This window comes from Trichomycterus rosablanca, chromosome 16 (assembly GCF_030014385.1).
Source record: "Trichomycterus rosablanca isolate fTriRos1 chromosome 16, fTriRos1.hap1, whole genome shotgun sequence".
NCBI lineage: Eukaryota > Metazoa > Chordata > Actinopteri > Siluriformes > Trichomycteridae > Trichomycterus > Trichomycterus rosablanca.
This window is the reverse complement of record NC_086003.1, coordinates 26,883,560-26,909,321: the sequence shown is the minus strand read 5'-3', so window position 1 is coordinate 26,909,321 and position 25,762 is coordinate 26,883,560. Positions and strand designations below refer to the sequence as shown.

Here is a 25,762-nt window from a genome sequence, read left to right as displayed (position 1 = left end):
ACTTATCCAGACAGCAGAGGCTGCTAATGTACTGCATCAATGACTTCTTAACACTTTCTCTCCAATGCAGGCAAAGCCAATCATGCCTGTGTGTTGGAGCCTGGCTGGTCAATAGCTCAGCTGAGATTCAAACTCAGAACTCAGATAGTGCTACTTTATTAAGTTTCTACAAGTAACCTTTTGATGTATTCATGCTTGTGAATCGAATCATTTGACTTAAATTAGTCATTCATGAAGAACTTAATGATAATAATGTGCTATTTTCCCTATAAATTAGTATGTTTGTTTGTTTATTAGGATTTTAACGTCATGTTTTACACTTACACAGTAGTTACTCATTACACAAGGTTCAGCAGTTCACACAAGGTTATATTGAACACAGTCATGGACAATTTAGTGTCTTCAATTTACTTCACTTGCATATCTTTGGACTGTGAGAGGAAACCGAAGCTCCCGGAGGAAACCCACACAGACACGGGGAGAACATACAAACTCCACACAGAAAGGACCCGGACCGCCCCACCTGAGGATCAAACCCAGGACCTTCTTGTTGTGAGCGACAGTGCTAAATTAGTAAATTAGTATGACTACTATGTCTTAGTACTAAACCTTACTTGTGGTGTATTTGTTTCAGTGCTTAATGGTTTTATGTAAACATAATAAACATTAATGGAGACATTTGTAGAAATTTGTGAGTTTGAGTTTAATTTAAAATTACTTATTGATTATTAGTAACAATATAAGCTAACCAAGAACATTTCACACTTCACAATGTAAATCTAAAAACCAGTGGTTGTGGAGTTTAAGATCTGTCGTTAAAATCTGTCATTGCTACTAATATAGTGTAAAAAAAAGTCAACATGCATCATCCGTTACTCAACATGAACTTGAACAGTATGTACAAAATCCAACATACTGTCTCAGACATCACATCACCAACACAAGACGATTCAAACAATATAAAACTGTACAAGAAGAAAACCATTCTTTCACTTCATGTTTAACTTGGACATCTAACAGAAACACTTAAATGTAAAGAACTGTTGCTGAAGTTTTGCTGGTGGGAGCTTTTTCTGCCATGTCGTTCACATTATTACCAGGCCTTTCCTTCATCGCTGTGGTCTGGCCATGCAGGTAGAATTTCTGTGCTGTCCGTCATGAAGAATTCCAGCCAATCCCTTTTCATTGCTCTGAGCTTTTGGACTCCTGTGATATGACAAACACAAACATATTTCAATAAATATCCAAAACTCAAAAAGTCATTTCACTATCAATCGTGTGCATTTAGCTTTGGTGTCTGATTTAAAAACAGTAAGGCAAGGCAAGGCAAGGCAAGTTTATTTGTATAGCACCTTTCATACACAGTGGCAATTCAAAGTGCTTTACATAAGGGGAAAAAAAAATATTAAAAGCATTAAAACATTCCTGAGATCTAAAACCTCAGAAAGACTTCTTGCAAACATTTAGTTACAATTAAGAACATGAAATTCAAACAAGAGAGATAAAAAAAAATTAAGGACATGAAAAATTTAAAGAAATTATTGTAAAGTATAACCTACAATTTAGGGAATATGAAATTAAAACAAGAGAGATAAAAAATTAAGAACATGAAAACTAAAAGAAAATATAGTAAAATATACACTACAATTTAGAAGAGCATGAAAAACTAAAAGAAATATGGTAAAATGAGGGTAATGGCAAAAATTTCGAGCTCAATCATAGGCACAAGAAAAAAGAAATGTTTTTAACCTGGATTTAAAGATTTCTACATTTGAGGAACATCTAATATCTCCTGGCAGTCTGTTCCAGTTATATGCAGCCCAACAGCTAAATGCTGCTTCACCATGTTTAGTTTGGACTCTGGGCTCAACTAGCTGACCTGAGTCCATGGATCTAAGAGATCTACTGGGTTTATATTCTCTAAACATTTCTGAGATGTATTCTGGGCCGAACCCATTCAGTGATTTATAGACCAGTAGCACTTTAAATTCTATTCTGTAACTAACTGGAAGCCAGTGTAGATATTTTAGAATGAGTGATGTGCTCAGTTCTCTTCGTCTTAGTTAAAACTCTAGCAGCAGCGTTCTGAATGAGCTGTTACTGTTTAATGGTCTTTTTGGGAAGTCCAGTTAAGAGACCATTACAATAGTCCACCCTACTGGAGATAAAAGCATGGATCAGCTTCTCTAGGTCTTGTTGGCACACTAGACCCTTGATTTTGGCTATATTTCTAAGATGGTAGAAGGCTGTTTTGGTGATGGTTTTTATATGGCTGGTGAATGTGAGATCTGAATCTATTAGAACGCCAAGATTTCGGACTTGGTCTTTGGTTTTTAGAGCCCGGGAACTGAGGTGTTCACTGACACTGGTCCTCTTTTCTTTGCTACCAAACACAACAATCTCTGTTTTGTCCTTATTTAACTGTAAAAAATTCTGGCTCATCCAGTTATTGATGTCCTCCAGACACTGACACAGTGAATCTATTGGGCTGTAATCATCTGGTGAGAGAGCCAGATATATCTGTGTGTCATCTGCATAACTATGGTAATCAATGTTGTTATCCTGTAGCATTTGGCCTAATGGCAGCATATAAAGATTGAACAGAAGAGGTCTGAGAACTGATCCCTGGGGGATTCCACATGTCATAGCCACCCTGTCGGATTCACAGCTGCCAATAGTGACGAAGTAACTCCGGTCTTCTAAATAAGACCTGAACCAATTAAGGACTGTTCCGGAAAGTCCAACCCAGTTTTCCAACCTATCCAGCAATATTCTATGATCTACAGTGTCAAAGGCAGCACTAAGATCCAGTAAAACCAGAACTTTTTTTTTTCCCGAGTCAGTATTCAGCCGTAGATCATTTAACACTTTTATGAGAGCCGTTTCAGTGCTGTGGTGAGCTCGAAAGCCTGACTGAAATTTGTCAAAATAACCACTGGAATTAAAAAAACTGCTGACTTGATTGTAAACAACTTTCTCAATGATCTTGGCTATGAAAGTAGATGTGTGTAGTAGTCAGTACACACATCCGCTTTACAGCTCTGCCTTTGTACACACATCCTCATAATATCTTAGATTCTGTATATAACGGTTTTGTGTAGAAAGTGGCAGAATACAAAATTTGTATTTGTATTTATACCTGCACACATGTCTATAGATAAGTCATATTTATGCTTGTAACTCTTTAAAACTCTTATTTTATGTTTATTTTAATTTTTAACAGTTTAAAATAGTGGGTAGCACTGTCACCTCACAGCAAGAAGGTCCTGGGTTTGATCCCCAGGTGGGGCGGTCCGCGTCCCTTCTGTGCAGAGTTTGCATGTTCTCCACGTGTCTGCGTGGGTTTCCTCCGGGAGCTCCGGTTTCCTCCCACAGTCCAAAAACATGCAGTCAGTTTATTTGGAGACACTGACATGCCCTATAAGTGAATGGGTGTGTGTGTGTGTGTGTGTATGTGTGTCTGCCCTGCGATGGACTGGTGTCCCGTCCAGGGTGTTGCAGTGTGCCTTGCGCCCATTGAAATGCTGGGATAGGATTATCCTAACTGGATAAGCGGATAAAAAAAAGAATGAATGTTCTAAGGACTGCTCAGGCACATACAGGCAAAGTTTAGAGAATTATTATAAAATACACACATATTAAAACAAGACAGTGTCATATTAAATGTACAAAATATTAGTACCTAGGACATTTTTATGTTTTATATAATTTACATTTTGCATGCCTATATCCCTGTATCCCTGTATTAATCTCTGGATTCATACTGACCTCTGTCTGACTTGCTTCCTCCTCTTTCTTCTCTAACTGATTTTCTTCATCCTGCGTAGATGTATCTGGCTCAACCTTTGGATCTGTAATCTCGACTGATTCTGTCTCCTTTGACTCAGACATACTGCTTTCTAACTGACATGGGTCAGACTTCTCCTCCTCATCTTCCTCCTTTTCAGCTGACACAGGTTCCTCAACCGACTCTTTGGTCTCTTTTTCTTCTCCCGTTTCAGATTTCTGAGCTGAATCTGGGCTTTCTGCACTTTGCTTTTGCTCTTCTGGTTGCTCAGAGGTAGCAGATGCTGAATCAGTCTCATCTTTCTCTTCTGTCTCAACCTTCTGCTTCTCAAAGACGTCGTTTTCCTTTTCATCTAAAACCGCATGCCCAGGTTCAGCCACTGTCGTATTTTCCTCTTCAGTTCCAGCTTCATCTCCACTCGACTTCCTGAGCCGTCGAGATGGTGGGCGACGTTTAAGAGAATGCCTAGCTCGACCCTGTGTAAGAGATCCAAAGCTTCAAGTTTAAGCAGTTACTTTGGAAATGTCCTATTTTCATATGTTAAAATTAATAGGAGTTTTACCTTGTTAATGCTTTTTAAATTGCCGCCTTCTGCAGATGTTTCAAAGCTGACCGGATGCTCCTCCTGACTCGGTTTGGATGGCATCAGCTGACCGACAGGGCTGCAGGGTGAGTGGGGTGAGAAAGATGGAGTCGGAGGTTTCACAGCACCAGGGCTTAGTGGGGACAGTAGGGGGTTTGTGGGTGAAATAGCCAGATTTGCCTGTTTAAAAACATAAGAAACATAAAAAACTTAAAGGATTCGTTCATTCATCTTTATTAACTGCTTCATCCTGATCAGCATTGCTGTTAGTGCAAGGCAGGTTTAGACTTTAGACAAAGTAATATTGAAATAGAATGCTGTACCACCCAAGTGCCTGACTGCAGCATTTTAGGGTGCATATTATTTCATTTTGGCTCAAATGTTTATATGGTGAACTACAACAGTTTGGTGTTTTTTTCTCTACTGCCATAGTATTTTAAGACAGTGGTCCCCAACCTATTTTGCACCACGGACCAGTTTCATATAAGATATAATTTCACGGACCGGCGGGGGGGCGGGAAGATTTAAAATAGAATAACTATAGAATGGAAAATCAATGTGAATCCTGAGCTTTTTTCGATGCAACGAGATGCTGCTCCCACCTAGTGGTGATTGGAGACAACAACACCCGAAGAGTTTTGGAAATGTAATTGCTCTTGTAGCGAGCTGTAATTATTTATTTTTCCTGTGCGGCCCTGTAATAAATGACCCACGGACCGGTACCGGTCCACGGACCGGTGGTTGGGGACCACTGTTTTAAGATCATAGACAGTCAGCCATGTTTTCAGGTTGTTTGTGAGCAGTGAAGCTTGGGGAGGATTATGTACTGTGATCAGATGTACAGAATCCAATTAGCATATTAGCATAATATATTAGCATAGAGATTAGCCAGCACAGCTATCTGTTTTTCAGATGCAGTTTTTAGTTTTATGGTACACTTGCTCTGAACAAATTGCATTTACGATTACAATTATTCTTCCCTTATTATTATTCCATTCTTTCTACTATACTTTTAATAATAACAACCATAAAATATTGAGCAGTACACTATTAAACGTTTAAGTCACATTCGTCCATGTTTAGACATGTTGACATGCAGGTTACCACATTTAAGACACAAATTAGTCAAATTGTTAGCTTAACTAGAGAAAGATCACAGTTTTCCGAATGTAGTCAGATTGGTGATAGTGTTCCAATTTAAATATTTAGCTTTATGAGCTATATGGTAATTATATTAAAATGTTTTTCGATATATGGTTTGCAGTCGTTTTATTAGGTTTTAATGACCTTTACTCAATTACATTTCTTAGTATTTTAATCAAACAACTTGTAGGTAGATAAACAATCATGAACCCAGTAGTGAAACCTAATTCCATTTTTCCAATGTACAAAATATATGTTTAATATTTCGTATCAAGTCGATATTCAAGGTTAGTTTTATACGGTAGTCCTGGGAGTCGTTTGCACAAAGAGTCGATTCCCTATATCTTATGCTTGATAAATAGGAGTCGGCACCTAAGCTTTGGTATCGATTCAATGAAACGATTTAGCCTGTGAAAGACGAGGTTCTGTGTTAGCAGCGTTTATTTTGCAAACGTGGATTTGTGAAACGTTGAAATTTACTTAATGCAACTCAAATTAATCAAGTCATATTAGTAATTGAAGAACACATAACCAGAACATCTTAATTCAGGTGAGTTTTAGTGCAGTTTGGTTTGAGTGCACAGAAGTCGATGTAAACACTTCATATTGTTATGCAGTTCATTGCCTTTTATTCATTGCAGTGTTCTTTTAATTAATAAAATACTTTCTTTATTATTTTGTAACCATTAACTGTTAATCTTGCAGAACTCATGCAAACGATTTAACCTAGCCAATAGTAGTAGTAGTAGTAGTAGTAGTAGTAGTAATAATAATAATAATAATAATAGTAATGCAAAATATATACATTTCAACAACACTATATGCCCAAACTATTTGGACACCCCCTTAATTATAAATTCCAGGTGTTCTTAGCCACACCTGTCCTTATGTGCTTCACTGATTCTTTGGTCATCCTGCCTCTTACTCTTCTATAGCTGATAACATGAGTAAACTATCAGAAAATCACAGCTATGTGAAAACATCTGTCATTTTCATTTCTGCTCTGAAATTCGACAGAACTCAACTGAGAAGTGAGAAAGGTTTTTTTTATAGGTTAAAACTTGTTATTAGTCTTTTTTATTATTTGAACTTGTCTTTAAAATACAATACGTAAAATACTTCTTTACACATGTATTCCATTGCATGTTGGTTACTGTAAATTGCAGGTTTTTTGGAAGCTGCCTGTCATCTTGATATACCTACATCTGCTAGCTTCAGACAGCTTCAAGTAAAATGGACAGAATATCACATTTACTTTCTATTGAGAAAGGACCTGCATAAGTTACCTGTATGTACAGGCAGATCAGGGTTTTTTAACACAATTTAATCATAATTTAAACAATGTCCAACTTATCTAATGCTTCGTGTTATACATTTGATTTACAGTGTTTTTGTCTTTGCCACTCAGGGATATTTGTCTTGTTTGAATCTTATGTGTTGTATGCAACTGTATCCCAAATACTCTGTTTACACCTGATCATTTCATGTGTTTTATACCTGGAAGGTATAGCCAGATGGAATTATAATTGTTAATAAACATAATATGCAAACTAGGTGTTCTGCTAAATATGAGTAAGAAACTACACCATCAACCAGACAAGTTCAGCCCTGCATCAGCAATCCAACAGATATGACCAGGACACCTGACCACCATCACCCTGGTAGGTCTTTTCACTATTAGTCATGTGCATTTAACTTTAGTATCTGATTTAAAAACAGTAGTAGTCAGAACACACATCCGCATTACAATTCTGTCTTTGTACACACATCCTCATAATATCTTAGAAAGTGTAGAAAGAGGCAGAAAAGGAATTAGACAAAACTTCCCCATATAGTGTAGATACACTGCAGTAACATTTTAGAGAATTATTAACATTACAGAAAAAAAAGTCAGGATCACAAAAAATAAATCTGGAACATCTGAAATGGGTAAAATGTGATTTGAGAAAAAAACTAAAGACCATGTAGAACCCTACTTGAAGTTGATAGTAATTATGGTTAATAATGTATTATTTAATTAAATGCTTTACTAGTGTCACTTAGCTTTATTGGGGTTTCCCCTGTGATGATCAGAAAAGTTGCTTAGCAAAATAAGTAAAAAATGTGAAATTGTTGGCAATGGGGGACTGGGCACTCGGGCGGTGCAATGATAAAGTGCTGTTGTCCACTACTGCTGAGATCAGCTGTGCTATCGGCAGGATGGGCATCTGGCAGGATTTGATTGACTTATGTCAGAAAAATGAAGTGGTGGTGGGAACACCGTAGCCATTGGCAGGTGCACTTGTTATTGAAGTTTTAGTGGTGGTCCCAAGCCTGGATAAAATCAGAGGGTTGTATCAGGAAGCGCATCTGGTGTAAAAACCAAGTCTGGTATGTGGACCAGATCCACTGTGGAGACCCATAAATATGTGAGCAGGTGAAAGACGAAAAATCAAATGGAGTTAAAACCACTGGAGACTTTCTTCATGATCAGAATCTATATGCATGTTTTGTCACTAGAGGGCGTCACAGCTAAGGGTCTGTGAGTTAGGACTCGTTTATTTAGACTAGTGATGGGAATTTCGGCTCCTATTAGAGAGCCGGTTCTTTTGGCTCGGCTCACTAAAAAGAGCCGGCTCTTTTGGCTCCCAAGTGGCTCCTTAGATTTTTTTTGTTGCTTAAATTAATTTATTACCAAATTACATGTAAAATGAATTACTAATGTAACAAAAATTTTATCAAATGTTTATTATTTCAATTGCTTTATTTATATACTCAACATGGAACAGAGTGCTCCAACAATAAATTATAAAATACAAAAACAAAGACCCATCTCAATTAGACAAAAAGATCTGATTGTGTATATTATTTGTACATTTGCATCTAGAGTGGGACGGTATGGTGGCTAAGTGGTTGGCACTCTCGCCTCACGGCAAGAAGGTCCTGGGTTCGATCCCCAGGTGAAGAGCCCGGGTCCTTTCTGTGTGGAGTTTGCATGTCTTTCCCGTGTCCACGTGGGTTTCCTCCGGGTGCTCCGGTTTCCTCCCACAGTCCAAAGACTAAAGTGTAAAATGTGACGTTAAAATCCTAATAAACAAAACAAAATAAACAAGCATCTAGAGTGAAACAACACAACATCAACGAAGCATCACTGACACTCAACAAAATATAAATAAAAATGTGCAAAACAACAAGCAGCATCCAGGTGACAGTATTTGTAAGTATTTAGTGAAGATTGGCATTCAGAAAAACCAAGGAGCTCATCTTTGATGGGTTGATCCTGTTTCTCCTTTCTGTTATGATCTGCCCTGTTAAAATAGATTCTCTCTGAGAGGACAGATGTTGCTACAATACACAGTCTATGTGCCATCTGAAGTCTAAACTTCTCTGTAAAAGGGGCTTCTCGTGTCCAAACTTTACTATGTTTCCTCTCACTCATTTTCCTCACCTTTCCAGCGTGTAATGTCTGGCTGTGTAAAGCGCTGAGTTCTCTCTCTCGCTCTCTCTCTCTCTCTCTCTCTCTCTCTCTCTCTCTCTCTCTCTCTCTCTCTCTCTCACTCTCTCTCTCTCCCTCCTGTTCGTGTGCACGCTGTCTCTGTGTGTGTGTGTGTGTGTGTGTGTGTGTGTGTAACTCATCCCCTCCTGCTCAGTGTAAACACACAAACGCCGCAACGTATCTTGACCAATCACGTGCGGTTTTGACAGAAGAAAAAAAACCGGAAAAAAATGAATCGGCTCCCGATCAGGAGCCGGATCCCGTCGTTCACTTTAAAGAGCCGGCTCTTAGAGCCGGATCGTTCGCGACCGACCCATCACTAGTTTTAGAATACTCAGATAACTTAACATAAACGGACCTACCTGTAGTTTCTCAATGAGAGCTGAGTTTCGATTCTTTCTAGGAGGTTGTGACGGTACTTCTGTTTTCTGTTGCTGAAACAAGGAAAGATCACAAATGCATGATTTATATCCATATTTATAAATATTTCTACTTAATAAATATCAATAAATATACTCTGACATTGTGTAGAAAATTACTGCTTGATTGGTCAAAATTAATTGCCAGAATTGCGGTTTAACATATTATAAATTAAATGCCTCTTAACCAAGATCAGATTTAATTTCTATACGCTTACTTTTACTGTTTATAAATCCGTTAATAAATACAAGCAGACATGTCCTAGCATGTAGAACTTTATCTTCCTCATACCTCTTGACTAATCTCACCTCTTCCTGTCCCTGACTGCCATTGTTACTGGTGGGAAGCTGCAGGGTTCTTGGAGGCCTCCTGCGCACTGGCTTGTTCTGAAACAGGGTAAAACAGAACCTGAAGTTTATAAGCACAATTTTGGGATCATTGTTTTTTTTTATCAAAGTATTTTGGAAATTTTACATTAACAGCTTTTTTGTTACCCAAAATGGAGTTGATTAACCATAACAATTTTGAAAATAATAAAGCTTCTGGCTGTTTGTCTAGTATGTTACATACTTTGTCATTCATCTGTCTTTTTTGTTTCATCCTGGTAACACAGGGTACAAGGTGAGAATACACCCTGCACAGGGTGCCATTCAACTTTAATCACTCACATTACACCTAGTGGCAATATAGAGTTGCCAGTATATGTACTGGAATGTTTTTGGGAGAAACCCATCTAGAGATACCTATGCAGAAATGTTAAGTACATGTCAAACTTTACATTGAATAACCAGAGGTCAGAGTTAGAACCTGGGACCATTGAGCTGTGTGGCAACAGCACTTAAACCTTCATGCAATTCCACTAACTGATTCATCCTGTAGAAGTCACAGCAGGTCTGGCACCACCTGGAAACTCTGGGTGCAAGGTAGAAATACAGCTACTTAATTTAACATTTACCACTGCACCTCCATTTTAATCTGTTCCACTTTATAGGGAACACCCATTCAAATCCTGAGCTTCTTGATGGGTTTGATTTGTTTTTCTTTAACAGTTGTTCAGTACTGACCTTTTGCCACCCTGTTTACTTGGGGATATTGGAAACGTCCACACCCAACCCCCTTTTTACAGTGTCCCTTTTTAGATCTATAAGGAACACTGCAATATCTTTCTCTTCTAACTTAAAAGCAGACATTAGACATCAATGTCTTGGCTAATCAACTACATTTGGGGTGTAAGTAAAAAAATATGTATATTTTTAATCTGCATTTACAAGTGAAACCACCTAAAGGAATAAATAGACTGAATAAAACTGAAAGGTTTAAGGCAAGAAAAGAGCAAACAGCATGGTGAAAGGCAGACAGAGTGACCGGTACATCCAGTATACACTGAAAAAGAAAAGCAGGACTGTAGGGAAATATTCTCAGAAAGTTATAAATGATAATAAAAGCAGTAAGTGTGAGAGAAAGAGTGATCAGGAAGTCCACTGAAAGCTTACAGAAATGAAAGCAAGGTTTACAAACAGCCTAAACAGCTTGCCTTTGCTATTGACCACCAGCACAGAATATCACCTTTCAGGGTTATGTAACCACTGCTTTAATAGACATTCATTCAGCGTAGCTCAGATGTGCGCTCAGGATTTACAACCCAGACGTGTCAAACCACTTCAGCTAAACCCGTGTACATGAGAGAACATTTTAATTATGACGGCACTGGAATGTCTGCTTTTATTTCGTGACAGAGGAAAGTCTAAATGCAGTCTGAGTGCTGTCTAAATGCAGACTGAATACATGCATTAGATATTAATTAGATAATATCAAGCACCCCTCTTTACCAAACTGGTGGCAAATCGTGATTTGGGATTCACTTATTTTCAGTAGCTCTATAATAACAACTGTCCACAGCCCAGCAAGCCTTACATTCCCATAGCTAGTGTGAATGAACAGGGCTGTGTGTACAAATGCATGAGGATCTGGATTTTAATCACCCAGTCACTGATGATGTGTGGGATCCTGAGTTGAGCAACAGTAATATCTAAAGCCTAGTTAGTAGCAACATCTATGTAGGGACAAAATAGGTATATTGTGGCTGGTTAGAAATTGTAGTAAAAATCCAGTATCCAACATAAATAGGTTGATTATAATCTGTTGATGGAGATGGTGACAGTAAAGCAGCTATAATAGCTGGATTGCATGGATGTGCTTTAAAGTTTACAGCTAGTGTGAAAGTGTGTGTGTGGGTGTTTGTGTGTGAAACTTGTTATGTAGAAAGCCCTTAAAACAATTTTACTGCTGATTTAACAAGCAGACTTGCTTGATACTCTAACTACCGTAGTGTTTTACTGGTGGGTTTGGTACCAACTGACCTGCACGGTGGTCGGGTATCTGTTCTCTAGTGTTATAAAGCAGTGAGTTTATCACAGAAAGAGCAGAAAAGGTCTGAACCACTGAAGCAACATTGAGCATAAAAATGCAGATGAAAGTAGAAAAGTAGTCGGAATAAGAAGGGAAATAGCGATTGATTTATTCAGGCTGGACAGAACCTCACCCCTTCTGCTCCTGTAGGAAGGGGTATTTGACAAGTGAATTTTCCTGCCAGTTCGGCCACAGAGCGTCTCGTCTCCTGCTGAAAAACATCAGAGTTAAAGAACTGTAAGTGCATGCTGCAGGTCCCAGCAGCTTCTATGAAGGGAGGAGAAGGAAATATAACCTTTCTACAAGTGATGTGTGATATTACTGTATATACAGGTGAGCTAAAATATCTACCAGTAAAGATTTGGTTTGTACTAGATATGTTATGTAGATAGCTCATTAAATCAGTACATAGAGAGATGCTGTATACATTTTCTGTGTGAGAAACATGATAAAGCAAAGGAGGAGAAAAATTTCATTCATAAACGACTAACTGGATGCAATCTGTGTTTATGGTTCAGTTTTTTAACTTAAGTTTGGGAGAAAAGGACACAGCTGAAACTATGTAAATATATGTATAGGTAGTCAACTCATAATTGGGTGGCATGTTGGCTAAGTGGGTAGCACTGTCGCCTCACAGACAGGAGCTCCGGTTTCCTCCCACAGTCCAAAAACATGCAGCCAGGCTAATTAGAGATACTGAATTGTCCTATAGGTACCTGGGCACTAGGATGCATAAACCAGTTCATTGTAGTCCCAAGCCCGGATGAATAGAGAGGGTTGTGTCAGGAAGGGCATCCGGCATAAAAACTGTGCCAAATCAATGAGGATCATGATCCGCCGGCAACACCTAACGGGAGCAGCCGAGGGTTAGGGGCAGCCCCGGTTCTGGACTGCTTTGCTTGGGGGGGCAGTAAAACCTAATGAGGGGGCATGTTGATAGTCATGTTTTTGAAGCCAGAAATATATTCAAGGCTTGATTTGTGCATGAATGATGACAGCCAAGCTATTGATACTGGCTTAAAGTGATGTATGAGGTAAAGAAATAAAAATGCATGTTTTCAAACTTAAAACCCAATGATTAAAAAATACATGTTGATTATGTAAATGGCGAAAAAAGATTATCTAATTGTATTTCATTTTAATACGCCCCCTTAATTAAATTGCCATTACTAATAGAACAACTCTATTTCTTGAAAGGCTTTAATACAAATTTAAGTCAAAGCTGACAAATGTACCTACACACAGACTGAGAATATTCAAACGTGGAAATAGGAATGAGTGAGAATATTTATATTATTGGGAAATTAAAATATAAAGAAAACAAAAGAATACTAATTCTGTAAAAAAAAAGTGTTTACCAGTATACCTGCCTCTCGCTCACACTAACAGAACATATACTGCCGAACTGAACTGTTTGGGGCAGTCTGCCAATTTTTATATGACTCAAAGAGCCAATCAGGAATAAGCAAGGAAATATCTTCACACTGTAAAACAAAATGCATTTTTGTGATTGGTTCAGAGATAATTTTAAAAATAGCCGTTGCTTGCATTGTGCTTGGGGGGGCAAAGACACAATTTGGGGGGGCAAAGACACAATTTGGGGGGGCAATGCCCCCCTCAGCCCCCCCCCTAGCGCCGGCCCTGGTTAGGGGCCTTGCTCAAGGGCCTAACAGCAGCAACCTGGCAGTGGTGGGGCTTGAACCAGCGACCTTCTGATTACTACTCAAGTACCATAACCACTAGGCTACATCATGCCCACCAATGTGCAGCAGCCCGTTGCTTCTCAAACAAGAGGTCATTCCCACCATCGGATGAGCTAATCATTGTCCGTATAGGCATGTCAGCTCTGGTGAGCTACCACGTTTTACAGCTGCGCCACCTGCCCGCCCAGAATAAGATATTTTAATATACAAGGTGTGATACTTCTGGTCTGATACTTGGTACACTGCAAGATTATAAGACTTTATGTATGGATATAATTTAGATGTTGGATAAATTATCAAGTGGATGTATTTTTCCCCCTTTTTTTGTCATGCTTCCTCTCCACCAATGCCGATCCCCGCTCTGATTGAGGAGAACAAAACTAACCCACGCCCCCTCCGACACGTGGACAGCAGCCGTATGCATTTTGTCACCTACACTTTGACGAGTGCAGTGCGGATCAACACTGTGTACGGAGAGACACACCCTAACAGCACTCTTGCAGGCGCCATCAATCAGCCAGCAGAGGTCATAATTGCATTAGTTATGAGAGAGTCTTTATCCGGCTTTTGAATATCCCACCCCTATCAGAACAACAGGCCAATCTTTGTTCATGTGGCTGCTCAGCCCAGCTGGCAGGCAGAGCTAAGATTTAATACGATGTATTCGAGATCCCAGCTCTGGTGTTCAGCGTGTGTTTTACTGCTGCGCCACCTGAGCGGCTTGGATGCATTGTTTTAACTGCACGATTATAATTACTAGACTATTATATGTCATGAAACACTTCATAATAACAGCGCATAATAAAAGTACTACTAACAAGCACCGACTGTGACAGTAGGTGCACTTGGCTTCATATATTGTCGAAAGTGAGAATAAAGTCTCCAGTGTCATCTGTGGTGACACCTGCCTCTGGCAAGCCGTTTCAAAAGAGGAAATCAAATGTAAATTCTGCCTTCAAGCAGTAAAAATTTAAGCATGAGCACTCAGAACAAGCACTGTGGGAACGGCACATTGCTGAACCCCACAGAGGCTGGTGCCATGACTCCAGACCCAGAACATTTTGGCTCAGCGTGAGCCTGCTGCAGTACATACTCCTGTCCTCCTTATCTGGCCGTCATTATCAGTAATACTGGCCAAAACCAGCCTGAGCTGAGTGTGCTAAAGTGCTAAGGAGTGAGACTACATCTTGTCTACTGGCCTCTGTTTACTTTACACTATCTGCTACTGTCAGTCAGAGCCTGGTACACTGGTGATGGCATAAGGCTTTGGCACTAGGCTATCCAAGTGTTACCCAGTACCCTCTTTGATGTCTGCTTTTACAATCTCCCAATTCCCAGTGGGCCCTGACTTAATTTAGGATAAGCCATTACTCACTTCACTCCCAGTCTGTACTTCATCTAAATTGATGTCCAAGAGCATTCCACTTCATTATGTAACCATCAGATCAGTTGTATTCATATTTTTAATTACACTGGCATATGTGTACTATATTTACTTCATTTATAATCCATAAAACACCAATACAAACATCTGTTTCTCTACATACATAAGTAATATGTCACAGATACCTGCTATTTGCAGGGACTTCCCAGAATGATTGGCTATGTTCTTTCTTTTCTTAATGAATTTACAGTGAAATAGAAAGAGAAGCACCAAAGGTAACAGAGGTGAACACATTATATAGGCATAAAGACCTGGTGTATTTAGGGTATCATGTTATAAAACCCCTGCAGCCACTGTGCATAACCGTACAGTCACAGTTGTGTAATCACTACTGTCAGAACAGTGAAATACACCGATCAGCCATAACATTAAAACCGCCTCCTTGTTTCTACACTCACTGTCCATTTTATCAGCTCCACTTACCATATAGAAGCACTTTGTAGTTCTACAATTACTGACTGTAGTCTGCCTGTTTTTCTACATACCTTTTTACCCCCCTTTCACCCTGTTCTTCAATGGTCAGGACCCCCACAGGACCACCACAGAGCAGGTATTATTTAGATGGTGGATCATTCTTAGCACTGCAGTGACACTGACATGGTGGTGGTGTGTTAGTGTGTGTTGTGCTGGTATGAGTGGATCAGACACAGCAGCGCTGCTGAAGTTTTTAAATACCGTGTCCACTCACTGTCCACTCTTTTAGACACTCCTACCTAGTTGGTCCACCTTGTAGATGAAAAATCAGAGACGATCGGTCATCTATTGCTGCTGTTTGAGTTGGTCATCTTCTAGACCTTCATCAGTGGTCACAGGATGCTGCCCACGGGGCTCTGTTGGCTAGATATATTTTTGATTGGTGGACTATTCTCAGTCCAGCAGTGACAGTGAGGTGTTTAAAAACTCCATCAGCACTGCTGTGTCTGATCCACTCATACCAGCACAACACACACTAACACACAACAAAGTTTTTAAACACCTCACTTTCACTGCTGGACCTAGAATAGTCCACCAACCAAAAATATCCAGCCTACAGCACCCCGTGGGCAGCGTCCTGTGACCACTGATGAAGGTCTAGAAGATGACCAACTCAAACAGCAGCAATAGATGAGCAATTGTCTCTGACTTTACATCTACAAGGTGGACCGACTAGGTAGTAGTGTCTAATAGAGTAGACAGTGAGTGGACACGGTATTTAAAAACTCCAGTAGCGCTGCTGTGTCTGATCCACTCACACCAGCACAACACACACTAACACACCACCACCATGTCAGTGTCACTGCAGTGCTGAGAATGATCCACCACGTAAATAATACCTACTCTGTGGGGGTCCTGACCATTGAAGAAAAGAGTGAAAGAAGGCTAAAAAGGTATGTAGAGAAACAGATGGACTACAGTCAGTAATTGTAGAAGTACAAAGTGCTCCTATATGGTAAGTGAAGCTGATAAAATGGACAGTGAGTGTAGAAACAAGGAGGTGGTTTTAATGTTATGGCTGATCAGTGTATATAACGTGCATTCATTGAATTGCAAAATGTGGTAAAAGCAGGATGTAAGTTGTTAGATTGTAAGATGTTACAGAGCGTCGGCAGTTGTGTTGCTCAATATTAGTCAACGTCCCAGATGGGTTGGGCTGGTATGTGCAATCTCTCTGTCAAATTCACATTCACACACAGAATGCAGAGCTAAAAGAGCATTTTATTTAGCCATAGTGGCTTACAGTTGCGTTTCATGGTTAATAGACTTGCTCAAGGTTTGCAAGAGTACCAGCCTAGCAGTGGTGGAGCTTGAACAATGGACCTGTCAGTTACTAATCCAGTACCATAAGGGGAAATTTAGTAAATACATAGAAATTGTGTAGCAAATTAACTGTGCATGGTAATTAGCATAATTTGGCTGTAACGGTCTGCTCACTCTGGACTTTTCTTTTTTGAATTATATATATTTCGAATGCTAAACTGCTCAAGACATGATGTTTATAGTCTTAAATGTTCGACAATATTATGGTCATGTTAAACTGGAATGTATTTATTGAAGCCTAAAGATTCGCTTGCTGCAAGGTTGTCGGTTAACACTTAACCCTTTTTTCTATTTTATTGATGCATTTTCTCCCAATTTAGTGTAGTTAATTTGTCTTCTGCTGCTGGGAGATCCCTGATTGAAGTTGAGGAGGGTAGATTGCTGCTCACGCCTCCTCCGACCCGTGCGCAGCCCTTAGCGGAATCCTTTTTCACCCATGCACTCGGCACAGGCGCCTCTCTATCTGCCAATCAGGGTCCTTAGACAGCATCTGAAGACCCCAGCCACATAGTCTGGTCATCCCGCCCTAGCAGAAACGTGTCTGCTGCAGGCACTGCCAATTATGCCCGCTAGATGGCACCCAGCTGACTGGTGGCAACCGAGGAGTTCAGAATCTCGGCGCTGGTATACTAGCGGAATATCCCGCTGTGCTACCTGGGCGCCCAACAGTTAACCCTTGACTTATGACTGTCGGTATCAGTTAAAAGAACTGCGCCATTTGTTGACCACAGCTCCTTTAAAAATATACAAATCAATACGTTTCTGCACAGATTATTTTGAATGCTTTTGAAGTGTCAGTTCATTTTTACTTTAATATCTTTCTATTAAGAATCAAAACCATTTTGAGGAAGAAATACTTATGATTACAAAACACTCCAACATGTCATATCGAACCATCGCAAACGTTCATATTTTCCAACAGAATCCATGTTGGCTAATCACTTGAATAAGTGAGGCCTGACTTCTTCAATTTGCCGGAAGTTTGGTTGCCACCAGTTTCAGTGTTTCAGATCCTTTTTGAGTGTTGTTGTGCTCACGGTTGTGTGCTTTACAGGCTGAGGCTGGGCTAACAGCTGCTGAGGTGCGACTATTAATAAAGTTTTCACATAGCTGACATTCAGGAGATAATGAAGTCTCGTAGCCAGGAAGCTACACACCCACCTCACTGCACCCTCGTGTCAGCTGAGGCATCACCTCACACTGGGTGTAATCACGTCTCATAGTGGCGGCATGCACTGGTTTGACTGGCTGACGAGGTTTTATGTGGATAACATGATAAATTATTCCAATGCCTTTGACATATCACATGTCAACTTTAAGAAGGTAAAAACAAAGTGTAAAGGATTATTTAAAAGCTCATTCTCACTCCCTTTAATAATAATAATGTCAAAATTAAATATCAAAACATGTTTGCACAGGATCTATAAAATGCACTAAATAATGAAATGTTCTTGTATCCTCCTCAATTAAATTAAAGCAAATCCTTATAAAATGAAAGAATCCATCTATTAAATCCATCTATTAAGAAGCTCCTGGGTTCGATCCCCAGGCGGGGCGGTCTGTGTGGAGTTTGCATGTTTTAGGGGCAGCACAGTGGCTCGGTGGGTAGCACTGTCGCCTCACAGCAAGAAGCTCCTGGGATTGATCCCCAGGTGGGGCGGTCCGGGTCCTTTCTGTGTGGATTTTGCATGTTCTCCCCGTGTCTGCGTGGGTTTCCGGTTTCCTCCCACAGTCCAAAAACATGCATTCAAGTTAATTGGAGACACTGAATTGCTCTGTAGGTGAATAAGTTTGTGTATGTGTGTGTGTGTGTGTCTGCCCTGCGATGGACTGGCACCCCGTCCAGAGTGTTACTGTGTGCCTTGCGCCAATTGAAAAGCTGGGATAGGCTCTAAGTGGTTAAAGTGAGTGAGTGAGTAATTTTGAGGGGGTATGTGAGGTCTGGGTTACTGGGCTATAGCCATGAACATTTTTTATTATATGCATAGAAAATTATTATCTTAAAGACAACAAATTAATAACGTTAGTACTTTGTTGCAAAGCCTTGATGGTTGTTTTGAGATGTCTGTGGTAGAAAATAGTTCGCTTTTTGCAGCATTGTGGTTGTTTTTTGGGCAAATAGTCTTTTAATTCCTCAATTCTTCATTGTTTTTTTCCATTTTTTTTACCCAATCCAGTCGTGACCAATTAGAGTTTATCTCTCTCTCGCTCTGCTGCCGCCACCCCACCTCCAGTCAGCGTTGGCTGAGGCTGTCACGCGTCCCCTTCGACGTGCAGAGCCACTGATTGTTTCTTTTTACATGCCTTACCGCATGCAGAGATCCACTCCCATCCGTGCAACAAGGAAACCTGTTTCAGCTATTGCCCCCCTCCCAGACACAGTCAACCCCTCTGATGAAAACCTTAATACATTTTAATGGAATTCAAGACATCGGCTTGGCATTTCAAGCACTTTCTGTTTTAGAAACTGATCTTGAGTTATTGTGTGTGTGTGTGTGTGTGTGTGTGTGTGTGTGTGTGGTGGGGGGCTGGTTGTTGACACTACCAATGACAGCCAGTCACAGTTTCCTCAAATTGCTAGTAACAATTCTCTTGTGGTGTAATCAAGCAACAAATAGCTTCTGATGATCTCAGCACAGTGAGTGTAGCAAAACAGTATTATTCACACTTGGTATGTTAGAGGTAATTGGGTGTCTCACACCAAACAGCTTGTAATTTGTAACCTACTGGTGATGAAAGTAAACAAGAGGCTCTGCTTGCATCTGATAAACTGGAATAAATTGTCTATACAATATAATAAAGTATGTGGAGACTCCTAATCATTAAGTTGGTCAATCAAAATCTACACAGTAATCCACATCAAATTATAGTAAAGTTTGGGGGACGATATTTTCCTTCTCCAGAGTTACTGTGCTCCTGTGTGTAAAGTGAGTTTGGTGTGTAGGAAATTCACTGAACTGCTTATTGTCCCATTAAACACTTTTCAACATCAGTGCCTGACCCCCAGAATCTTGTAGCTATTATAGGGGTCAGCTCTATACTAATGAACTTAAATCTCCACCAATCTCATGGTATAGTCAGACATCCACGTGCTTTTGGGTTGCTAGTATATAACAGGCATGTTCACAGATGGCCTGCTAAGCCTAGGGTGACAGTGGCACCCTACAAAGGGAAACCTCCCAAAACATTAGGATAACATAGATACAAGGAAAAAAAAAAAAAAGAAAAAAAAATGACTGTAATACTAAAATAAATGAACAAAAAACAGGTACGATGTTTGAGCTTTACTAGAAAAAAACTTTTGGCATTATAGTGCATCTCCTGTTTTGCATGTAGTATTACTAAGTTCAGGGTTTGAAAGAACTATATAGTCTACAGTCACACTGTAATTACAGGGACTGTTAACCACAAACCAAATCATTACTGATGGCCAGTTTCTAAACTGAAACCACCATTAATGTACCTTTAAAACGTAGCGACCACAAACTCATTATTAAGTATGTCATGTGAAAATGTACCATCATGTATTGTTAAAATGCAAAATAGAGAATCGGTTAAAAAAGAAAGAAACAAACAAGTGGATGAACTGTAGTCTCACATGTGATTAGAATTATTAACATTGATCGTGGGCAGCATGGCAGGGCAGAAAGGAGTGTGAATGTCAGATAGTACTAGGGTTTGATCCTCCAGTCACTGCCTGTGAGGAGTTTTGCATGTTCCCTATGTCTAGTACTTCTAGCACTTATGGAGAGTGGTAGCCTAGTGGGTACAGCTTTGGGCTATCAACTGAAAGGTTGAGAGTTCGAATCCCAGCTCTGCCATGCAGCCACTGTTGGGCCCTTGAGCAAGGCCCTTAACCCTCTCGGTTCCAGGCGTGTTGTTCGTTGTACTGTACAGCTGTATAAGTAAAAATGACAAATAAAGGTATTCTTTTCTAATCTATTCTTCCCGTCTTAATTCCCGATATTGCCAATATTTTCAGGTGGCTTTAAATCCACTGATACCTTGACAATGATAAAGCGGTTGTACAGTGTGTAGTAAACTGAACGAAGCCTCCAAAACCAATCAATTCAATATTTTTACAGAATGCTCAGATGCTGCTCTGATGCTGCAGTGGTAAATTACACTAGCCCACAATTTTTGGAATCCAGGGGTTTGAATCCCAAGCGATCCTAACGACCTGCTCGGGTGTCTACCTAAACATATGATTGGCTATGTCTGAGAAGTCAAACTGACCGTGATACTGAGCAGGTTAAAGCGGTGGAAAAACAGGCAATGAATAGATGAACGAACGAACGATTGAATGAATGAATGAAAAATAAGTACAATGTTTGAGCTTCACTAGAGTAGGAATATTCTTGAATGTACCTCGAAACTCAACGTCATTTGGTTCTGGGAGTGGCGTTGAGTTTAAAAGGCATTGAGTTTCAAGGTATTTTTCCCATAACGATGTTTGGGAAGCCTGTCAATGAGTTCCATGGTCCTGTGGACTTGCGTATATTTTAGGCTCATGTAAAATAATGAGGTTGTTTTTGACAGTTATACACTGAAAATAACACAAATATAATGTAAATACACTGAAATAAAAAGCTGATTCTTACAATTTCTCAGAAGCTCGAGCTGTAACACAAGTTTAAAAGTGAAACAGTGAGGAAAATCCAGATAAACACAGATACATGTGGAGCTTTTATAGGGAATCTGATGGTTATTCCACACAAATGCAGATTCATCTCATATTCACACATATTTACCGCACCGCTCAAGCCGAGCGCGGAACAAAGCGGCTGTTCATTGTTAATATGGAATTAAATAAATACATTTTTAACAAACAAACTGAACACGTTGAGTTTAAGGGTTCAATTTTCTCAACGATGAAAATCTATTTTAATGTGAGCTCAGTTTCACAATTCCCAGGCAAGTGTTTAGTTATAGTGTTACAACATTTTGGGCATTTGCATTAAGAAATAATCAGTGAGTAAAATGCAATTTTGTAATAATCTGCTTATAATAAAACAGTTTATCACACTTTACACTCTTGAATAAGGCTGCTAGAATCACTAATCAGCTGGAATGACGATTAAGGTCGGGCTATTTACCACTGACATCTCTGCAGCCATAAAACTCAAAATAGCCACAAGCCGTTGACACTGACTGGCATTTCTTTTCTTCTTACACACTTCAGCAAGGCTTCACGTGAACCATATCAAACAGAATTATCATTTCCTTACTACTCTGCCTCTCACACACTAACAGCAGTGCGTCACACCAGCTCGCCATTTTCATCTGTTCCACGGATGAGGTTACACCACTTCCTGTGTCAGTTAGTGCGCTGCCATTCCAACTTGCTTTTCTTTAACTTGAGAGACGTTTTTGAGTCAAAAAGAGGCTTTCAGAATGGTTTGACGGGTTAAAAACACACGAGTTGGCGCTGCAAAATAACACTGGTACCTTGTAACTCAACGTCCCCTAAACTCAAAATCTTTGAAACTCGACACCCTTTGTTGAGAACTTTGTACCCCTAAACTCAACGTTTCCCTTAAACTCAACGTGTTCAGTTTGTTTAAAAAAAAACGTATTTATTTAATTTCATATTAACAATGATCAGCCGCTTTGCTCAGCACTCGTCTTGAGTGGTGAAGTAAATATGTGTGAATATGAGTTGAATCTGCATTTGTGTGGAATAACCGTAAGATCCAGTCTGAAAGCTCCACATGTATCTGTGTTTATCTGGATTTTTCTTCACTGTTTCACTTTTAAACTTGTGTTACAGCTCGAGGTTCTGAGAAATTGTAAGAATCAGCTTCTTATTTGTGTTATTTTCAGTTCATAAGTGTCAAAAACAACCCAAGGGACCATGGAACGCATTAACAGGTTTCCCAAACAGGACAAAAAACCTTGAAACTCGACGTCTTGTAAACACAACGCCACTTCCAGAACCACTTGACGTTGAGTTTCAGGGTACCACTGTCCTTATTTATTTCTAACCACATTACATACCTTGTTTATAACAGCAATAATCACATATTGACCTTGTGTATTTAACTGAAGTTCACTAATTCAGTCTGATGGTAGTTGCTGAAGGCCATCAAAAAAAAAAAGATTAATACAAAATGCACTTACAAACTAAGCTTTAACTTTGTGTTCCCCCAACAGGACGTGGCCTGTTATCAGATTAAAAAGACTAAGTTCAGATGTAGACTGTTGGTGGTTAGCAAACCTCATGTTAGCTGTAATACTTACATGTTAACGATACCAAGTCCTAAATCTAAACAACCACTGTTTACTTAATAATTAACAGGTTACATGTATTTAATCCCTCAATGCATTGCAAAAGCTTTGGTTCCTGTTTATAATTTACACTAGTATTACTCTAGTATTTAAATACTCATAATGTGCTTATATTATAAAGCACCAAATTAGTAAAAACACATTTATAATTAAATACCAGACCATAAAGGCTTAGAAAAAAGAACTTAAAGCTTAAAGAAAACCTAAAACTCTATATAAATGTATAGTTGTGCTCCTCAACAACAAATAAAATTAAGTAGTTTGTTAGTTTGATTATTCTGATTATAGAAAGTTTATTTGTTGGGACAGATGAACCATCATTGTGCATATATTTAATGTAGAAGGTTTGGTACTACATTTCGTTGCCTTGTACCTGTACTGATCAATGACAATAAAGTTGAATCTATCTATCTATTGTTGTGGGGTGATCTTGCTTAACCAGTGACAAAATGAGCCAGTTATACCTGTCAGGCAAATTACTCTCGGATGCTGACAGATCCCTGTAAACTACAGCTTTACATTTGACTGCTATGCCAACAAATAAATACATTGCAGAGAAATTAACACAGTAATTTGAGGCTGCTGGATGACTGAACCCAACTGCAACTGTGCACTATATAGTGAATTGCATTCATCTGACATACAGTTAGCACAGTTGTATGTGGTTTGGGATGGAGCCAAAATGATGGATGGATGTTATTTCAAGCACTTCTGACCACCAGCTGTTATTGCATGGCAGGGGGATGTGGGGGTGCTCGTAATATATTCTGGTATTTTTAATGAAAGTAAAAAGGCAAAAAAATGTATGCATGTTTTATTAATTCTCAGAGATTAATTAAAGTCAAAGATGTTCATGTTCTACTTCAGCTTTATCCTGGTCAGGGTGGGTCCGGTTTTCCTGGAATCACTGGGCACAACGCAGTAACACACCCTGGATGGGATGCCAATCCATTCCAGGGTTTTGCCCACCATCTTTTTAGACATTGCCAATCATGTCTGTGTGTAGTGCTCGGACCGGCTGGCTGCTGGGGATTCCCTGGATCCTAGCGGGAATGTGCTAGTGCAGTTTACCACAGTGCCACCCAAGAGTAGGACACAGTTTAAAACACCAAATTCTCAAATTATGGGACAGTGGTAGCCTAGTGGGTAGAGCTTTGGGCTATCAACTGAAAGGTTGAGAGTTTGAATCCCAGCTCTGCCATGCAGCCACTGTCGGGCCTTTGAGCAAGGCCCTTAACCCTCTCTGCTCCAAGGGTGCTGTACAATGGCTGACCCTGTGCTCTGACCCCAGCTTCCAAAATGATAGGCTAAGAAAGAATTTCGTTGTACTGTACGCGTGTATATGTGACAAAAACAGACGTTCTACCATTCTTCTTCTTCTCAATTTGTACAAAAGGATGGTAATTGGAGTGCTTACAGGCACCAGCGTACTATTTCATATCAATTTGTAAATAAATCAGGTTGACCTCTGATACTCGTTTCACAATTGCTGAAGAAATTTTGTGAATGCTTTGAGGCATGTAAGGCATTTCGGGTGTGGTGACAGTTATCAAGCATTTAATAAAATCAACAGCACAGAGTATAAAAGCACATATAAAGCTTCATCCTGTATGGAATATACAATCATGCTGTTGAGAGACCTCATTCTGGCACAAATGTAGTTGACATGATTGCCCTACATGCCATTTTCACCTCTTGGCTCCAAACCATCAGTACGTATACAAAACAGTGAGGCGTTTAATACACTACATGACCAAAGCATGGTCGCTCCTCCTAATGATTAACTTTAGGCGTGTATAATTAATTATATAAAATAAAATGTATTGTTCCAGCTTAGTTTTCTGTTCCAGCATGACTTGTAAGGTCTATAAAGACACAATCGGACGAGAGTTCAGACCTCAATCCCTTGTTCCAATCCCATTTTGGATTGAATTGGAACATCCATTGTGAGCCAGGCCTTCTTATCATCAAATGCTTTTCTACTGAATGGACAAACACATTCCCCAGACAAATTGCAAAATCTTGTGGACAGCATTCACAAATTAGTGAAGACTGTTAAAGCTGCAAAGATGGAGTAACTTTTGCTATTTTTTAATAATGCACATAGCTTTGGAATGTGATGTCCAACGAGCTTATGGTCAGGTGTCCACATACTTTTGGCCATATCATTTTTGCTTTTACCATCATTTAGCAATCAGGCTTAATAATCACAAGGTAAAGTCATGTGACACTGCTGTATTATTCAAAATGATGTACCGTTAGGACTGGATGATGTTTTTTGACTTCAAAGTTCCTCTTTAACTCAAGACAGCAGCTATAGTTACTAATCAGAAAAACGTTGTACTTGTGTTATAATTTTATCAGCTCACTTGTCTTACTTTGAGCTTAATAGCCGTGATGGAGAAGACTCTCTTCCACATGTCAAATACAGCCTGACATTGTAGCATCAGAGACGACCAAGAGCTTAAACATATCTGCAGCTCAAACTTCAAGCATTGTGGACAAACGATCAGAGTTCAAAACGATTTGTTTAAAAGTAATAAAGAAACAGCTGATATTTTTAAGCTTACCTCCATGTTCTGTGCTTGGAGAGCTCCTCTGAACTCTCTTGCAGCTCTGGTGTATTGACTAGTTGAAGTTGGAGCTCCACTTACCCTCCACCCAAGGTCAGGGTTGCCAGATTGGTCTTAGTTTCAGTGTAACAGGAAGCAGT

General features: G+C 39.6%; 1 protein-coding gene and 1 long non-coding RNA gene across 2 annotated transcripts; one reads left to right on the top strand and one right to left on the bottom strand.

The window, feature by feature from the left end:
• Positions 1–678: 678 nt before the first annotated feature.
• On the bottom strand, positions 679–25,665 carry dub (duboraya). The gene is made up of 7 exons (XM_063011724.1): positions 25,620–25,665; positions 11,951–12,028; positions 9,717–9,794; positions 9,351–9,422; positions 4,350–4,550; positions 3,769–4,263; positions 679–1,206 (listed from the first exon to the last, which is right to left on the bottom strand). The coding sequence occupies exons 1-7, from the start codon at positions 25,623–25,625 to the stop codon at positions 1,183–1,185; spliced, it is 954 nt and encodes a 317-aa protein (XP_062867794.1). The 5' UTR covers positions 25,626–25,665; the 3' UTR covers positions 679–1,182.
• Positions 5,942–8,584, top strand: LOC134330979 (uncharacterized). The gene is made up of 3 exons (XR_010015058.1): positions 5,942–6,063; positions 7,068–7,174; positions 8,380–8,584. It is a non-coding gene; the product is annotated as an uncharacterized LOC134330979 (long non-coding RNA).
• Positions 25,666–25,762: the final 97 nt, after the last annotated feature.

Coding starts and splice junctions, on each gene's coding strand:
- dub (XM_063011724.1), bottom strand. Junction 9,795..11,950: donor TTCCTACAGGAGCAGAAGGG/GTGAGGTTCTGT, acceptor ACCCTGTTTCAG/AACAAGCCAGTGCGCAGGAG. Junction 1,207..3,768: donor AGGAAGCAAGTCAGACAGAG/GTCAGTATGAAT, acceptor GTCATATCACAG/GAGTCCAAAAGCTCAGAGCA.